At 44.6% G+C, this 18359-nt stretch overlaps 1 protein-coding gene across 5 annotated transcripts in view; it reads right to left on the minus strand.

The window, feature by feature from the left end:
• Positions 1 to 18359, minus strand: part of SPG21 (SPG21 abhydrolase domain containing, maspardin) — a 339779-nt gene that overhangs the window by 214771 nt on the left and 106649 nt on the right. For 3 of the 5 annotated variants that reach the window (XM_085644558.1, XM_085644559.1, XM_085644560.1), the window contains one exon: positions 4835 to 4996. The exons of the other annotated variants lie outside the window; for them this stretch is intronic. In XM_085644558.1, the coding sequence (XP_085500684.1) occupies positions 4835 to 4996 (162 nt within the window). The remainder of the gene's footprint in view (positions 1 to 4834; positions 4997 to 18359) is intronic. 5 annotated transcript variants of the gene reach the window in all.

An 18359-nucleotide genomic window follows, 5' to 3' on the forward strand; every position in this document is an offset into this window, starting at 1 on the left:
TAGAGGGGGACGTCTTTTCCTTCAATACCACGCATTGGAAACATAACTCATTCAGTAATTGCAAAACGAAAAATGTCGTTTATGCAATAGTTTGTCCATGTCCGAAGCTGTACATTGGAAAAACAACGCAGGAAGTGCGACAACGCATCATCCAGCACAAATCTAGGATCAGACGCCGAGTGGAGAATGCCCCTCTAGTCCATCATTGGCTCTCTCATTCACACAGTGAGACTGATTTGAGATGGACAGTCTTGTCCAAAGTTGAAAGAGATCCCCGTGGAGGAGATTTGGAAGGCCTATTAAGCCGTCGTGAGGCGTTATTAATCATGAAGTACAACACGGCTATCAATGGCCTAAATGAAGTCGCTGAGATTTTTAGACCACTTGCTTAAAGTAAAAGAACATCTTAACTTTGCCGCTGTCCTTCTGTGCGGGGCTTTGCCTGCTCTGCTGCATCGATCATTCTTCATACGATTATATAGAAAAGAGAGTTCCATCTTTTTCAGAGCCATGCTTTACTCCCCTCGTAGGGAAAGCCTTCCTTGTTGTTGAGGTGCTCAGCAAAGGAGTTGGTCCGATTGCTAAAAACAAAACTACACAGAAACCATAATACCTGGAAGCCACCTTCCATCGCCAATACTTTAAATTATCAGGATCTTAGCCACATCCCCCTTGTTTTAAATAACACACCTGTATGGTCATAGAACATAAACTACAAGTACCAGCAAGCTTTGCGCTTTTTGGTAGTCCTAATGAGAGTTACACGCCATTAGTACCCACAAGGCTGTGTGCATCCTCACTCGAGGCACGACTACGGTGTGGACGGTTGCAAAATGTATGCCCGGTAAGCCTGCAATGATCACTCCGGTCTAAAGAAGAGGAGTTCTAAGATATTGGATTGTTTCACTCTCCGACGCATTATTTACACAGCCCATCTCGTTTTTTTAGATTCCGGCGCGGGATAAACATCATGAAGTAAACTGAAATCTTATCGAAGTAAGTTCCAAACTCCATTCAGTGGGCTGCGGTCCACTTCGTTGATTGCGTTTCTGAACGGTTGTTTTCAGTTCCATGAGATTACACTAGTCAACGGTACTCATTTCGTCCATTCTCCCTTCCTTCAGATACACAAGTATTTAATCTTGGACAGCCGGAAAAGAGGAAAAGTCCCCTTTCTCTAGTAAGTTGAGCGTACATCACCTACCTTGGTCTAAAGTCTCTTGTTGGTTAAGTGTTTTTTGTTTAGCGTGTGGCAGACAAGTTTCAATTCTGATATAGGTGGTTTTGGTTTGTTCCCTTGTGTAGGTCCCTCTGCATTGGAAACAAAATCCATTTAAGGCAGATAGATTTCTTCGTGCAAAGGTGGGTTTTGACAAGCCCGGTTGGTGCTTCATAGTTTTTCTTAGTCCGATTCCATATTCTAAAACCTTTCCATTGTTCCTTACAGAAATTGGTTGGTCCTGAGGAGAACCCACAACTCTGGGGTTCGAAACGCGTCGACCATTTTTCATTTCCTTGTGTCGCACCGCTTTCATAAAATTGTATTCCTATGCGAAGTTTAAAAACATGTTTGTCATATTCATTTTCGCAAAATAATAATGAAATGTTTTTTGACATTTGAATCGCAATGTAATCAATCGTACTAAGAAAGAAAGGTCGCCACAAGGACCTAGTTCTAGACAGTTTTTGTATGTATGCCGTGAATGCATGAGTGGAATGGCCATGAGTGTTTGATGAATGTTGACATTTATTTTCTTTTTGTGTTTCCAGGGGAATATGAGTTATGTGTTATTGTAATATATGCCTTGTAACATTTTGTATATATGACCTTAGCGCAACAAAAGAAATGGTTCTGCGCAAAAATTGTTCTTGCATCATAAAATAAATTTGAATTATTTCCATCAAATAATAAGGAAATTCATAAATCCCTCCTTCTCAGTTTCATTTCTTTTTAGGAGCTACAAAAAGATTGTGTTGAGTTATTCTCAGCTTGAACTGTTTGTTCTGTTTTCTTGTATCTTTGGCTCAGTTCAGCTGAGTAGTTTGAGCCACCACCCAGTGTTGTTTTCTAACTATCTGGAAACATGGCTCCGCACTGTGGTTGCACCGTAAAGACTAATGCAGTTCTACACCCTTGAGAGAGTGCACCGGGTCCCGGCGCACCCACCGGCACCAGACAGACCCCAAAGGGCAGTGGTGGCTAGACTCCTGCACTATAGAGACAGGGACATTTTGCTGCATAGAGTTCAATCAGACTGTGCGTTTGAAGTAAACAATGGTAAAGTCTCCATTTTCCCGATTATACCCTCGAAGTGCAGTGGAAACGTGCCTCTTTCCTAGAGGTTAAGAAGGAGTTGAGAACTGAGGGCCTCCAATACTCCCTCATCTTCCCTGCCAGGCTTCGCATATTAGTAGATGGTAAGACACTTCTGCAAAGAAGCCTCAACGGCATGGGAATGGTTGGAGGGGTATAAGACTGAGAGCCCCCCATGTGGCACAAGAGCAGGCACCGTCCCGCCAGAATAGACAAACCGGAAAACGAGCCAAGAAGCGACCCGCGAGAAGCAACTTTAAAGAAGCCAAGTCCCTCCCAAACGGAGCGTGAGAGGGCGGCGGCACTACAATCAGTGGCCGAGATAATGCGGGAGGAAACATCTCCATCGGGGGGCAGGATCGCACTCAATGAGGGGCACAGAGGGCTTAGACTGACTCCTCCAAGGGAGACAGCCTCAATATGCCACAAGTAACCCTGAAGACTGCAGGTGAGATTATATAGGCGGGATCGTAACGGGGGGAACAGGTATGGCCCGGCGCCTTAACCCCTATGGAAACGGCAGAATTACACTGGACTGAAGAGGTAAAATCGTTCAGGTTGGGCTATTATGGAGGTCAGTGCAAAGCACAGACACTTGCACCTCACACACTCCTGTGAAACACTGAATGAAGCCATGACCCACCAGAAGGAGCTCACCGTAAATGGTTTGGGCCTTGATTAACTCTTGAAGATGTATGAAGGGTTTGATCGGGTGGTTGTTGCCACACTGCTCTGGGACTGGGGAGTTGGCCCATGTTGGCATCTTTTTCTTCTTTTTGTTTACTTTTGTGTGAGATTTTGCTTGTTTACAGTGTGGAAAGCAGATTGCTTTTTCCTTCTGTGGAACTCGTGGGGGTGGGTGGAGGGGGATGGACTGACTAGCTTGAGATGCAGCCACACTACCAATGACTGAAATTCTTCACGTGGACCATTAAAGGGATGGGGTCCATTGCCAAGCGCCATAATATACTTAACTATCTGAAGAGACGGGGAGTGCAAATAGCTCTCCCACAGGAGACGCCTTTGCTCCAAAAAGAAGTAGAAAGGCTGCGTAGGCGCTGGAGGGGACAGGTCTGCCACATCTTACTCGGCATACGCTCGTAGGGTGTTAATCTGGATCAGATCAGGAGTGCCTTTTGAATTAGTACGGTCTGTAATAGACAAAGAGGGCAGATACGTCTTTCACAGGGAGGCTATATGGGCAAGAAATAACATTAGGTTGCATATATGCACACAACCAGGACCAAATGGCCTTTATGGGCGACCTTTCCACCTGCATAGCAAATATGTGGTAGGCCAGGTAATAATGGGTGGAGACTTTAATGGAGTGACCGACGTGACACTGGACCGTTCCCATCCCCCTCTACCTGTGGCCCAGACCCGCAGAGTGGCAACTGGATGAGGAAATGGATGACCCATTGGGGACTGAAGGATATTTGGAGGATCCAACATGGGGAGGCACAAGAATATTCATTTTACCCCCCAATGCATCAGTTGCATACACGACTAGATGCCTTTTGATGTTCCCCCACCCTCAGTGATTGTATTACACATACGGAATACCTCAGACGGACCCTTTCTGACTATACCCCACTGTTACTGACATACCGGCCACACTGAGACAGACCCCCAATACCTGCGCCTTAACCCTTTGTCCCTAGAGGACGTGCCGTTCGCCGATGACCTGCACTCCCTTGTTAGCGAGTTTTTTGTTGAAAACGAGTGCTCCGCTTCCTTATTGATAGACTGGGAGGTGTTCAAATTGGTGGTGCGGGGTCATTGCATGGGTCAAACTGTAGGTGTGCGTAGGGATCTCCACCGGTACTTGTTGGATAGGGAGGTAGGAATACGGGCATTAGATAATCTCCAGGGGGAGGACACATAGGCTCACACACGCCTCAAGGACAAACGTGCGCAATACAACGATGCCTTGGAGAGACTTAGGTCCTATGATTATAGCACATACATGGATAAAGTGCAGGGGTAGGAGGGGAAAGCTGGTCGCCTGCTGGCTTGGTTAATTAGGCCGGAAACTCATGGGTCCCCAATTAAGCGTATACGGACCACAGCTTAGCGTAACACAACCACCATATGGGAGGTAGAATCTGTCATTTTCTCCACAGGTGGCAGGCCATAACATTTGAAAGGTGGGCCCTGCTGGTCCTTTCCTACCTGCTGCATTTTCCACTGAAAAACTTCTAAATCATCATCACTCCACAGGTACTTTTGGAGTGTGTGTTTTTAGAGCTTTTGATCCAAGGATCGGATATTAGTTACCTGTTTACCTTAGCATTGGGGCTTCCAAAAAGATTGTCAGCTCCACAGGTCCAAGCTTAAGCTTCTTCCAGCCAGTTCATCAGCAGTATCTAACAGTGTAGAAAGACTGTTCATTCTATCTTGTGCACTTCATAACCTGTCTTTTCATTTGCAAATTGGTCTGTTGATCTTAATATATGGAGCAGGCATTGAGGGAAAAACACTATTCACAATATTAAAAACATATGATTAACTCGTACTCACTGCGATAACTCGGTAACCCCACGTTGTCAGAGCCAAAATCTGCTGGAAAAATACATCAGCTGTACCACTGACTGGGGGCAGGAAAATGATAGGGCAGCGGACAGATTTGGGCCCAGCATCATACAAAGTCCACACTTTACTATCATCGTCATCCACTATGATCTGGAAAAAAGTGGGAAATTGCTTTGTCAACAAAGGTCAGTGGCTCTGAACGTGCAACAAACAGTGGGGTGATCATATAGCTCCGTTACCATGAAAACTATTTCAGTTCTGGGCTTTCATTGAACAAGCCTTTACTTCTGTCCCTCACATCAGATACACTAACTGAACTAAGCTTCCAGACTATAAAGGGTTTTCATAGGAACACTCAGAATTGGAAAAGCAAAGGACCAAAGCAGTCGCCTTACACTTAAGCGATCTAAAATACAATTCACTAGCTGAATCTCCTTAGTTTATAACTATTGCATAAGATAGCAGTGTTCAAAAATAGCACAATTGAACAAAGTAGGACACAGCAGTTTCAGGATTAGAGAATCCTTATGTAATTATGAGTAATCCTCAATTTGATAAAAGGATCCGGTCTGTTCTGTAGGTGAGTGCCAGCATCACAACAGTTATCAGTGCACCTTTAACAGCAGTGGTGCCTTCTTGTCTCACCAATGACTTACGGTCCGCAGTGGCGCAAAAAAACGCTGAGCACAACCCCAAGGTGGCTATCTTTGTCAAAACCAAGCTCTGCCTCCCTCAAACCACCAGTTTTAATCTATCTGCTTGTCCGTTCATTACACATCAAATTTTAATGTTTAATACGGTTTGTAAGGTTTCTTTAGTTAGGTGTCATAAAATCTTGCAAGAAAATGTTTTTTGCCTGTATGTGAAAGCAAAGACTTAAATCGGTGAATTACATTGTTACATTAGGGTAAAGGTTGGGTTCCCAATAAATTGCACTTGGCCTTCGTTTTTAGGTCTCACCTGGCATAGGCTGCGCACATACGCAGTCTCGCTGGCGAGATTTAATGATTTGGGGTATTGTGTGTAAAGGGCATTAAGCGCCGCCCCTCTTTTCCATTGGCTGGCGTCACCGTTTATGCTAAACTGTGGCCAGCCATTGGAAAAGAGTTGGTAGTGACGTTTTCATTCGGCTTTTTCTGCCGTCCCACTTGGACGGCCTTGCCTGCTTTCCTTCTGAAGTAAAAGGTTTCTTATCTTTATGGGGCCAAACACATGGCCCCATAAAGATAAGAAACCTTTTAGCAGGCGAGGCCGTCCAAGTGGGACGGCAGAAAAAGAGAAAAGTATACGTCACGGAGAGCGCTTGTTTCTTTTGAATTGTGGGCTTTGTAGTCCTGTTTTAATAATACAATAAACAAGGCTACAAATCTAAGAAATCACAGGGGGGAAAAAAAACGAACTAGAGCACCACATCACGCATCTGGACCTGGGAAACGTGGCAGGGCTTCTTTTACTCCGGTAATGTGGGTAATGTTATGCTGCAACTGCTGTGAATGTACTCCTCCACTGGTGGGCCAATGTGTGATTTTGCACGTACTGAAACCTGCTCAGCAACCGTGCTCTAACCTCGCTGTTGCTGTTCTCTATCTAAAACGCCAGTAAAATTGTTTTTTTTTTGTTTTGTTTTTGTATCGAAGTTCTCTTTCTTCAAACTTCAAGATCGCTCTCAGTGCCTTCCAATTGAACGTGCCTCAGCCTATCACATCTTTGGGATTCGAGTCGACCAGGACGCTTATAGTTGGACGTAGTTTATTAAACACTAGACCACATGCAATAGTTTGACGTAGTTCAATAAACACTAGACCGCATGCAACGAATAATTATAGATACATCAGTGGCAGGAGCCTAGAACGGGGTTTAATTTCACCTAATATGGCTTCACCCGCCTCGCACTAGCCCTAAAAACACACACATTGTCTAGTTTCTGAAATGTTTCGCTAAACCAATACTATCATTTACATCTACGCTAGATGAAGCAAGAACAGGGACATTAAAATAGAAATCAACTACATTTGACGTCTTTGAAACGCGGATGCCTGACGCGTGTGGCTATTGACTGTGCCTTCTTCGAATTACCAACTAACGTTTCATTTTTTTTTTTAAATGTGCTTTCATGCTGTGCGGATTTTTTCTTTATATTAAAATCTTTCTGCTCTTTAAAGTGTATTGTATACTAAAATTTAGTCTTCTAGTGTAGAGCCCTCTGACACTGGGTAAAGTATTGTATTGTATTGTATTGTATATCGATTTGTAGAGCGCGATTGCTGCCCGACGGGCGTCCATACACGCTATACACCCTAAAACATGGAGCTCTTGAGATACCGTCGGGGTGACGTTTGTGTAAGCGACAGGTATGAGCCAATCAGCCTTCCTGTCCGGAGCGTCACGCTCCTAACCAAGCCTATCGCAAGAGTCGCGTTTTTATCGTATCCTTTACTTACAAAATGGCATCAACTGCACTGACATCTGGTTCCACAGCCTCTCCGGCGCCAGTTCAAGCAGCAACTGCACCCGGTGTACTGAACGGACCAGTGGTGCAGGTACACCCTGTGGTGTTAGCTTAAATCGTTGACAGCTACGAGAGACGGAATGAGGGAGCCGCCCGCGTCATCGGGACTTTTTTAGGTGAGGAGGCTGGAAAAGCGATGTCTGCAGCACTCATGGAGCCACTGGGTGTATGGGTCCGTAACAATTTACCGACGTGGCCATGTTTAAGTCAAGCACGTGAAACACGCTTCATCGATGACAATGGGAGGATATTTCATAGCCGTGTTAGGTTCAGGGAACGCTAGGAGGCCTTTTAAGAAAAGAAATAAAGGGCCTAAGGAAACCAAAAAGCCCAGCACACATGGTTGACCTCATCTGCCAAGTTTTTAGAATGCGTATGTGTTGCATTTTATTGATTTTAATGTGCCTGTCATATGACTGCCACTTATTGCCGATTGTGTGACATTTTAAAACGTCTGTGGGAGGGGTGCTGCTGCTAACGTTCTCCTGGTCACCACTTTTCTTTGCAGTCTCTCACTGCTTTCAGCCTGAACTCCAGAGCTCTCAGTTCTTGCACACCCACTAAGAGACTGAAGATATCCAGGCACCTAGAGGCGACTGATTTCATAGTATAAACTATACAAGCACCACATTTTGATCAGGGACAAAAAACAATAAAACTCAACATCTAAAAGTGAAATGTAAACAGGGTCCTAGACTGCATCACTAACATGGATTACCCAAAGACAGCAGTTCTCAAACTGGGGATTACCGCAAGCTGATTTTTGGCGGGTCTTGAAATTCCAGGCAATAAATAAAGATGCCTTGAAATTCTGCATTTTTCTTGTCTTGTGCGCTTCTGTTCAAAGACACAGGTCAACTATGTCTTCTGACAAATTGCTGCTTATTTTTTAACCTGGGGTTTGTTTTGCAGCGAAAGAAAGAAAAGCAAAGTGAAATAAGCGACAGTCTTGCCCCATGGGATAAAGGCATTGTCAAAGGATGTCATTATTATTTTTGTAATATACAGCGAAACGTAAATACCTGTAAAAATGAACTGCACACGTAGCAACAAGCATTTGCAATGCAATAAATCTCGCATTTATGCGAGTTTGAGCTACTGACAGTGCAAAAGACAATGCCTTTTATTTAGGTTTTAAAAACAAAAATGAAAGGCATTGTCATTTGGAATCTCAATAGCCCAAACTCGCGTAAATGCGAGACCTATTGCATTGCAAATGCTTGTTATGTTTGCATATATTTAATTTTTTTATTTACTAATAGTTTTTTTCTGAACGCTGACTGTATTACTGCAATTACTTGAGACTATAAATAAGTTTGAAACAAATGCCATGTTCTAAATTACTTGTATTTTGTGAAGAGGGGCATGCAGGGGGAGCTAGATTCAACAGATGCTTACTAGGTTAACCTACAAAACGGACGCCCAATGGATGTGGACATGTTATTTTTTGGAATCTGATGATATAGTTAAAAGTAAAGCCTTTTAAGTATTTTCTGTAATTTAAAAAATGTAATTTGGTATTCTGAATTATAATGTAAACGCTGTTTAATGATGAACACTAAAGGATGAATCATAACTCAAATGCATGATTTTTTTTTAATGCATTATAACATAATCCATTACTGTGTAGCTCTGAAAACATTCAACTGGATCAAATGAGGTGTGGAATTAGACTCCACTTTTTGGCACTCCGCACAAAACATGTGACAAGCCGTAGGTACAGAGCTGTGTATTGTTTGGAGACTGTCTGTTTTAAGAGACGATCTGACATAGCAATAAATCAATTATTTTATGGCTGGAATAAGGCAAAAGCACCATAGACAGACCCACACGTGTCTGTAGTTTGTGTGGGATGGTCACTGTGTGCTTTTTAGGTCTCCCCTAGGCATGGTCGAGACATGCTGCATCTTCAAAATGGGCTTCAAGCACTGCCCATCTTTTTCATTGGTTCCTCTCAGTGACCTTTGAAAATGGCAGCTTTTGTTTGGTGAATACGCCCAGTAGTCCCTCTTTTTGGACTTTTGCTTCCTCCCATGTGCTCTTATGCTTCAGGTTATTTAGCATACTTTGAGAGCACTCTTTTTTTTGTTGGCCTGACTCTGCTCGTGTCAAGTGTTCCGTTTTGTTTACTTTATGCTTCAAAACGTTCGCTGCCGCTTCATTTTCCATGCTGTTTGCCCATCTTCGGGGGCTTCAGCTTCACGCATCACTTAATCTCTCTGTGCTGCCCCCCCCACCTCTCACCCCTCCCATAACACTGCTTGCCCACCCCTATCGCCCCTCCAAGGGCGCAGCTTGCTTCTAATCCCCTCCAGCTTTTCTTTTGGTCCGCATGGGGAAGGGTGGGGTCAACGGGTCACGGCGGTGGCATTGTTTCGCTGTGAGGGTAAGAAAATTCCAATGGCAAGCTATTCAGCGAACCTTAAATATTCTTTTGTGAACCAAGCTGGTTCAGAACTGCATCGTCAGTCTAAGCATCTATTGTATTAAATGTGTTTAAACATATTTGAATGTTCGCGCCAAAGAAAGCACTGTCTCAAAATTGTTACTTTCTTTTACTGACTGTCTTTGACTGAACAGCATAAATGTCACTATGAAAAATTCCTTCACATGAATGTTGACAGTCTTTGATTGAATATGGCTTCCTGGAAGGCTCAGAGCACACAGTTACCATTTTTTTCCAAGTCCTCTTTCTTCATCTGGAGTAGGCGCGGAAAGGGGGAGGCCTTACAACTAGAGGCCATCATTAATTAGCTACATGGGGAACCAATACCAAAACAAAAAGTTCCCCGCCCGCTCCACAAGACAAACAAATTCACTAAATTTGATCGAACCCAGTCCCATTTTCAGTAAACTAAGTAGGCCAAGGCCATGTCGTTTGCAGAGGAAGGTGTGGGATTCAATTGAGAAATACGCTCCAAAACATTTTCAGCAGTGTTTCAATTTTATAAACAAGGAAACCTGAATCGTGCTGCATGATTGGCTGCTCGCAAAAAGAATGGAAGCTCGTAATTAAACATATTTTTGTTCAGTTATAAAAAAAAGAAGCAGACATGCTGCATCTTCAAAATGGGCTTCAAGCACTGCCCATCTTTTTCATTGGTTCCTCTCAGTGACCTTTGAAAATGGCAGCTTTTGTTTGGTGAATACACCCAGTAGTCCCTCTTTTTGGACTTTTGCTTCCTCCCATGTGCTCTTATGCTTCAGGTTATTTAGCATACTTTGAGAGCACTCTTTTTTTTGTTGGCCTGACTCTGCTCGTGTCAAGTGTTCCGTTTTGTTTACTTTATGCTTCAAAACGTTCGCTGCCGCTTCATTTTCCATGCTGTTTGCCCATCTTCGGGGGCTTCAGCTTCACGCATCACTTAATCTCTCTGTGCTGCCCCCCCCACCTCTCACCCCTCCCATAACACTGCTTGCCCACCCCTATCGCCCCTCCAAGGGCGCAGCTTGCTTCTAATCCCCTCCAGCTTTTCTTTTGGTCCGCATGGGGAAGGGTGGGGTCAACGGGTCACGGCGGTGGCATTGTTTCGCTGTGAGGGTAAGAAAATTCCAATGGCAAGCTATTCAGCGAACCTTAAATATTCTTTTGTGAACCAAGCTGGTTCAGAACTGCATCGTCAGTCTAAGCATCTATTGTATTAAATGTGTTTAAACATATTTGAATGTTCGCGCCAAAGAAAGCACTGTCTCAAAATTGTTACTTTCTTTTACTGACTGTCTTTGACTGAACAGCATAAATGTCACTATGAAAAATTCCTTCACATGAATGTTGACAGTCTTTGATTGAATATGGCTTCCTGGAAGGCTCAGAGCACACAGTTACCATTTTTTTCCAAGTCCTCTTTCTTCATCTGGAGTAGGCGCGGAAAGGGGGAGGCCTTACAACTAGAGGCCATCATTAATTAGCTACATGGGGAACCAATACCAAAACAAAAAGTTCCCCGCCCGCTCCACAAGACAAACAAATTCACTAAATTTGATCGAACCCAGTCCCATTTTCAGTAAACTAAGTAGGCCAAGGCCATGTCGTTTGCAGAGGAAGGTGTGGGATTCAATTGAGAAATACGCTCCAAAACATTTTCAGCAGTGTTTCAATTTTATAAACAAGGAAACCTGAATCGTGCTGCATGATTGGCTGCTCGCAAAAAGAATGGAAGCTCGTAATTAAACATATTTTTGTTCAGTTATAAAAAAAAGAAGCAGATTATTTTTTTCCACTGCCATTACAGGTCAAGTGGCACAGCAGTTTTTGTGCTTTACTTCCCTCCCTTCTTTTGCCTCTTCTTCCTTTAGCCTCCTTTATAACTGCTTCCTTATGCCTCCTCTTTCCTTTTAACTCTCCTTTTTAGCCATCGCTCTGCCCCCACTTTGGCATTCACTCAGCCACCGGTCATTTTCTACCGCCAAAACTTTTACCTACTTACTATCTGCCCTATTATGCGCTGTACATGTGTCCTACTTTTGCGATGCTTTTTACCTGCCTTCACCCTCAACTTCACGCCATTCTGTCTACTCTTAGCCCCTTTCTCCTTCTGTGCCCATTTTCCTCATACACCTTCATTCCCCATTGCCCATTTTCCCTGATCAGTCCCACGTCCCACTCTCACTCCTACTTTATTGTGCTTTTCCCAATGTCCTCAAAGAAAGCGATATAATGAGGTCAACGCTGGTCATGTCATAGCAGTATTTATTTTCTTTTTTTCACTTTCAACCATTCACCACAGCAGTGGTGCAGTACAACATGGCTAGGAAAGATTGACAAAGCCACCCACTTCTACCGACCCTAGAAAACACGGTTCCTGTACTGTTTACCTGTCCTGCCGCTCCAGGAAACAACCAGCTGTTCTCGGATTTCACTTTGACAAGCAAGTCACATGTTTTTAAAGTGTTGGACGTTTTCCCATGAAAACGAAAGTACGCCGTCGATAAGTATAAAATAATGCACAAATTGGTTCCACAAATCTCTGCTCACATGTTGCATAACAGTGGTCGAAAGACAGTATATAGTGATTTCCTTTTTGAAAGTCAGAACCAATGGGAACCGATAAGTGGGGTGAGAGGCGTGGTTAAAAAGCAAAGATGGGGCACAGTAAAATGGCTGATGCCACTATCCTGTCATGCACCTTCAAGGGTCAATGTACCACTACAATGGGATGTACAATTTTCTAGACAGTGCACCACTCCCTACAGGAATAGTTAAATGCAGACCTTTCACAGAAGTAGTACACATGCCAAATTCACTTGCAGCTGGAAGCATGGTATAAACAGTTGCAGGATTGCGCAGTGCCTGAAGTCTCTGGGTGTCCTCAGCCTAACAGGAGGCAATTCCTGAAAAATTAGTGGTTATTCAAATGGGTAACGAGAGCGGTTCTCTTGTGACTGTAATCCCTCTAAGAAGAACACAGTAATAGTAACGTAATATTTCACTCCATTATGTCTCAATGAAGGCTATGACCTTACTGTTGGTCACAGTTGCCTGGACCTCCTAATTTGGTGATAAGAGGCAGCCATAACAAGGCCGGCCCCAATGCTCCTGCACTTGCTACACTAATGAGCGATACATGCCCACATTAACCATCATTGTTTAGTGGGCGCTTTGTCCACTATTTATTATGCCTGAAACAGGGGCGGCTCCTCCGTTATGGCGGAGGAGCGCCGCTCCCCCTGCTGAAAGCCAGCAGAGGCAAAGGACAAAAATAATATGATAATAAAACATTTTTATTATCATTTTATTTTTTGGCCTGCAGGCTGCGATTGAGAGCCGAGGGAGGGGCGTGGCCACCCACATTCATGCTGCAGCACCAGGGAGGAGGGGTGGAGTGGTGGGCACTACCAAGTGCGCATGAGGGTTTGGCCGGCCTTCTGGGGCCAGTCAAACTGTCATGCCCACTACACATTTCTCCACTCAAGCTGCGTTGTACAGTAGGGTGGAGAAACCAAACAGGCTCCCATTCTATGTTTGAGCGCCGAACACAGGTGCCAAGTGCGGCTCACATGCTGGGAATACTATTATACTGTGCAGTGTGCAGCAGCTCCCACTGGGCGAGAGGATTGGGATCAAGGCAGCCCCGCCAGAGCAATGCACGTGCAATTCTCTTTATTTATGATTGTGTTTTTTTTTTTGTTGGTGTTCCCCCGCCCACATCACCCCACCACTTCGCAATATAAGTGGCCGCTATTGGCCAGAAGCATGTTAAGCTGGTGTCTTTCACAGGTGTGCAGGCTGCCCTATGGACAAGTTTTTCCTTATGGCTTATGACTGTTGGGTACTGCCAGGGTAAGCTGAAATCTGTACTGTTGAGCCGAGTGCCTGAAATATCTGCTTTAGCCTGCACCCGCTCTGCTCTCTTTCAGCACTCTGAATACTGTTGAGCACAACAGTTATTAGAATGTGAGATTGTTTCAGCAGAGCTATATATAAACTGATGTTTTCATAAAAGACATTTGTCTTTTGTCATCCAGTGGAGTCTTCCCTGCTAGGATCTAAAGAGCAGCTTTGTGTTGCAGTAATTTAGTTACACCATAAACTGGTTTCCAGATTATTAACCGTGAAATTAAAATAACCTTATCTATAAATGTATAAAGCTGATAATCTACTTCAACTAATCATGGAACCAGGGAGACATTTGTGATGATTCAATGAAAAGTAAGTGCCTCTGTAATGCTGACGTTTGGAAACCTACTTAAAAGTTTGTTCAGGTTTTTGTAATTGTATTTTCAGACTGTTTTTGCAGCACATTCTTTCATCCATCAGCGAGGTTTAAAAGGTCACTCCGCAGCCACAGTAACCTCTGTACTTCTGTGGCAATAAGTCAGGCATCATTGGTCTTGTATAATGGCTGCCCTTCAGTAGTTTCTTTCCAAACCAAACAAGACTGTTCCTTTAAATGTTTTACAGAAAAGAATTGAAATGGTTAGCAGCAATTTCAGAAGTCATATAAATTATAACTTGCCATTCCCTTAAAGTACTTATGGAGAGAGGGCTTTTGGTATGGTGCAGTGGTGATAGGACGGTTCTCTAGGCAGTATTTTTTGTGTGCTTTTATTTTTCACTTGTTACCAAAAGTTGACTGTTTTTAGGTAAGCAAGGACAGATGGAGTTGCTCAGTAATTGCCTTTTTTACTCAGACTTCTGAGGTTGATATAGTTTTCTTTTATTTCGGCAGGAATTTCAGTAGATGTCATTGCCCGTGGACCATTTACCAAATTATTCTCAGCCATAATGCTCCATTTCCCAACCATCCTGTGCCCTTAGGGAACAAGCTGTGGAGTGATGTAAACTCCCACAAAGAAGCTGCGCGCTTCAGGCACAGAAATGGCTGAAGGCATGCCCTCCCTAAATCTTAACTGAAGAAACGGCGAACACTACAAATTGTAACAGGCAACTAGTTACAGCCACCATTGTAAAACGTGGCATACAAGTACTGGTGTGCTAACGCTTATGGTGTTAGTATTGTATGAATCAATTCAGCAGGAACACTTTCACTAACATGTTTATTTACTCTGAGCACTTCAGATAATCTTTTTAGGTGTCTCAGAGAGCGGGTAGAGGTTTTAATAATCATGTTTATGATTAAAAGCATTTATATTTTGTAAAGTCATGGGGTCTGTAATTGACCGCAGAATATGCTTAGATGTGTCTTGTCTGAGTGGACTAATACATTTTGTTAAACAGTGATTTCGGTAAACCTGTAATATTCCTGAGTTTGATAATAAGAAGTAACATGAAGTTGCTTAACTGCATACACCTGTCACCTCTCCATTGCACCAAGACAGAGGCGGAAGGGAATGAGGGCATTACTGTTTGCAGCTCTGCATTTTTTGGCATCTTAGGTTTTTTTTACACACAATGTGCATTTGGGCCTCCATGTGAGCTCAGACTACCAATTATACAAAAATAGCACTTTAAATAAGTACTTCTCAATGCAGTTCTATATTATGCCTTTTAGTGTCAACGCTTTCACGTTAAAGCGCAGTAGATTGCAGCACCCAGGATCATTTTCTGCATGGCTAAAAACGTATAAGGTTCCAAAGGCGAAAACAATTGGCTATGCCGATGCTTGTTTGAAGTGTGTGGGTATGTGTATTTTCGAGATTGGATGTATAAGGCTGGGTGGGTGTGCAGGAAACACCATGCAGCGCAGCCGTCCATACTGTGCTGGTTGTCGAGATGCTGCAGGGAAGAAAATCGAGTATGCAACCTTGGTTTTTCATCAACTGGTACCGGGACTTCGTTTCACTTCGCCCCTTACAGGGACGGGCTTTTAAGGGCCACTATGCTTTGTGTGGTCTGCCGAAAACTGACACAAGCTGAAGGTCACTTTTTTGACACAGAAGAAGCAGATAGTGAAGGATTTGCTTTCGGCCAAGCGTAGGGGGAAAAAGAAAGCAAGAAAGAGATTCAGTGTCTGCGTTTCTGGGGTGTGTGCCTAGCAGTACCTCGGTGTATACTATCCTGTGTGTGTTGTATCTGAACTGTGCGTGTGATTAACCTTCCACAGTTTCTTTCCATCAATTCCTGTACCTTGCTCGTAAAGGAAGCTTGAACTGCCCTAACTGTTCTGCTTGCCTGATGGCGTCCGTCATGCTGCCTATATTAAGCGCCAGGACGGACAAGACCAGGCAAGCAGAACAGTCACAGTACTCGCTGTATGCATGCGTTTAAGTGTAGGGAGCTCTTGCTGTTTGAACTAAACTGGTTAGGCTTGTATTCTGTTTGCTGCCAGGTGCGGCTGCTGTGCCAGTTCTGTGTGAGGAGAGGAGTTACGCAGCTAGGGGAAGGAAGTGAGCAGCCAAAAAGTTTTGATGGAGAACCCCCCCAAACGCCACTGTCCTCTAAAATAGTTTTTTTTATCCTACAATTTATTGGCCAAGGTAACTGGCCTAACGTTCTTTCAAGTGGACCCTGTGTTGCTGTTTACCCACCCCGATCCCCATCCACCCACTGCTGGACCAAAGAGGAAGTAAGACTTTCGGCACAGCTTCTGGGACTTGCACTACTGCTCACAAGCTCCTCATGCGTGGTGTTTATGGGTAAAGCTTCAGAAACCTCTTAAATATACGCAATCTCAGAAACCTCTTACATATACGCAATCTTAAACTAAAGGCGCTCGGAGTTCTTGTTTTAGAGGAAAGCACGGTGATTGACGGAACAGAGCACGTGCTTCTCTCTCTCTCATTAGAGGCTTCTGAGGCTTGAGCGCTGGAGCCGCAGCCCTGCTCACCGGATTTGCAGCTGACGATTCGCCAGTGAACCCGCTGGACCGAGCTCAGAAAGCATGTGAGCTCCACATGATCCGATACGTAACGCGCGTGCAAATAGCCTAAAGCCAGTAGCAGGGAAAGAGACTTTCAACGGATCTTTGTCGAACGCAGGTGGCTTACAAAGAAAGGGGCGGGGCGGGGGGTTAATCAGATAACATATTGGTCACAGAACGTAAGGAGGTTAGTAAACCTGGGAAAGGTCCTTCCCTCTAAACGCCCCAACTCCAACTGTCCTGCCCCACTCGCTACCTTAGCTGAAATCGTTCCTGTCCGAGTCGCCTCAAAGTAGCAACAGCTTAAAGGGGCCTTCCGGTGACTGAGGTCACAATATTATATAACCCAACCTAAAGCGACATCATGCAACAAAGAAACATAGTATAATACTTATTGTTGGTTATTATTAGTGACGGAGAAAAGATAAGGCCAGCTGGTTTTCCCTCTTCACTGAAAGGGCGTTTCAAAGGTGACAACACACCTACTCTAGAGATACACTGATCCCTGCGTCGCGTGCAGGAGACAGTTTGGGTAGAGATCAGCTTAGCGCAACATTCCCATGCCAGGCTACAGACCTTTCTTCCCCCGATTTGTACCGCCTGTGGGACTGACATCCAAAGGGCCAGCTAACCCCCACCCCCAAGTTAAATCACTTCCAGAGCAGGGCTGGGATCTTTTATATGGACCTGAACACCCAGTTGTTTAACAAAAAGACGCACAGAAGAGTACCTGCTGAAATTAGTCCCTGGGTCCCAAACCAGCCCTGCCAAGTACCACGAATCCGGTGTTAGGGTAACACATTTCAGTGTGGTGGTCCCCATCACCGCACTAAAATGCAATATCACTCATTATAGCGCCTCAGCTGTCAAGCTGGAGCTTCTATAATGCACTATATACTGAGAAAGCTGCTGTGGTAGTGCACAAAACGCGCTGGTCCTGACAGCTCGGGGCAGACTCATCTGCTGGCAGCTCTGCTAGCTGCTACAATGTAACCAAGTGCACCGGACACCATGCGGCACATTACATTTACATAGACTGACGTCAGAAGTCAGAGCCGGTAGGTTCCCAATGCCGGGAGAGTGTTTAGTTTGTCAAAACGAATGATCACCCAGGGTGCGAGCGGGCGGCATTTTAAGATGGTTGCAGTGGACAATGACACCACGGCGGTATGTGATCCCACGACTGGACGGACCCGATCACACAAGAGGCTGGCTCGTGCACTACTTGCTGCTGGCAACATGGAAGAGCCACCCGCACAGCAGCGGTATTCCTTGATCCCGCATCCGGACTCACTCGACCCTACTAGGAACTGGCCCCTGTGAAACACGGGCCGCGGCAACAACAGGAGAGGTCGTCCTCAGCCTAGAGCACGGCCACCAGTCCTGTGTGTGCCAGAATCATGCAACCTTGCGTTGGTTGCCACGAGAGTCCACAAGTGCAGGCCGGCCATGGGGCACCACCTCACAGACAAGTGAGTCACTGTGCCCGAGTGACAGAGCCGGTATTCTCGTAGTTGGCACAGTCTTGCTATGTTATAAAAGTGCACCATGGTCATGAGCTGCGACCGAGAACTGTGCAGTCACAAAGTCGGCCAGCTCAGTAGTTTTGTACATTTGTGTGCTAACTCGTTTTAGGTCGGGGTGCCTTAGAGCCAATAAAGAAAATGTCACTCAGTCGTTGAAATGTCACTCAAAATTGCACTAAAATTATCAAAATGTCACACATAGCAATCTGAAACCTTGG

The sequence above is a fragment of the Triturus cristatus genome, chromosome 3_1 (assembly GCF_964204655.1).
Source record: "Triturus cristatus chromosome 3_1, aTriCri1.1, whole genome shotgun sequence".
NCBI lineage: Eukaryota > Metazoa > Chordata > Amphibia > Caudata > Salamandridae > Triturus > Triturus cristatus.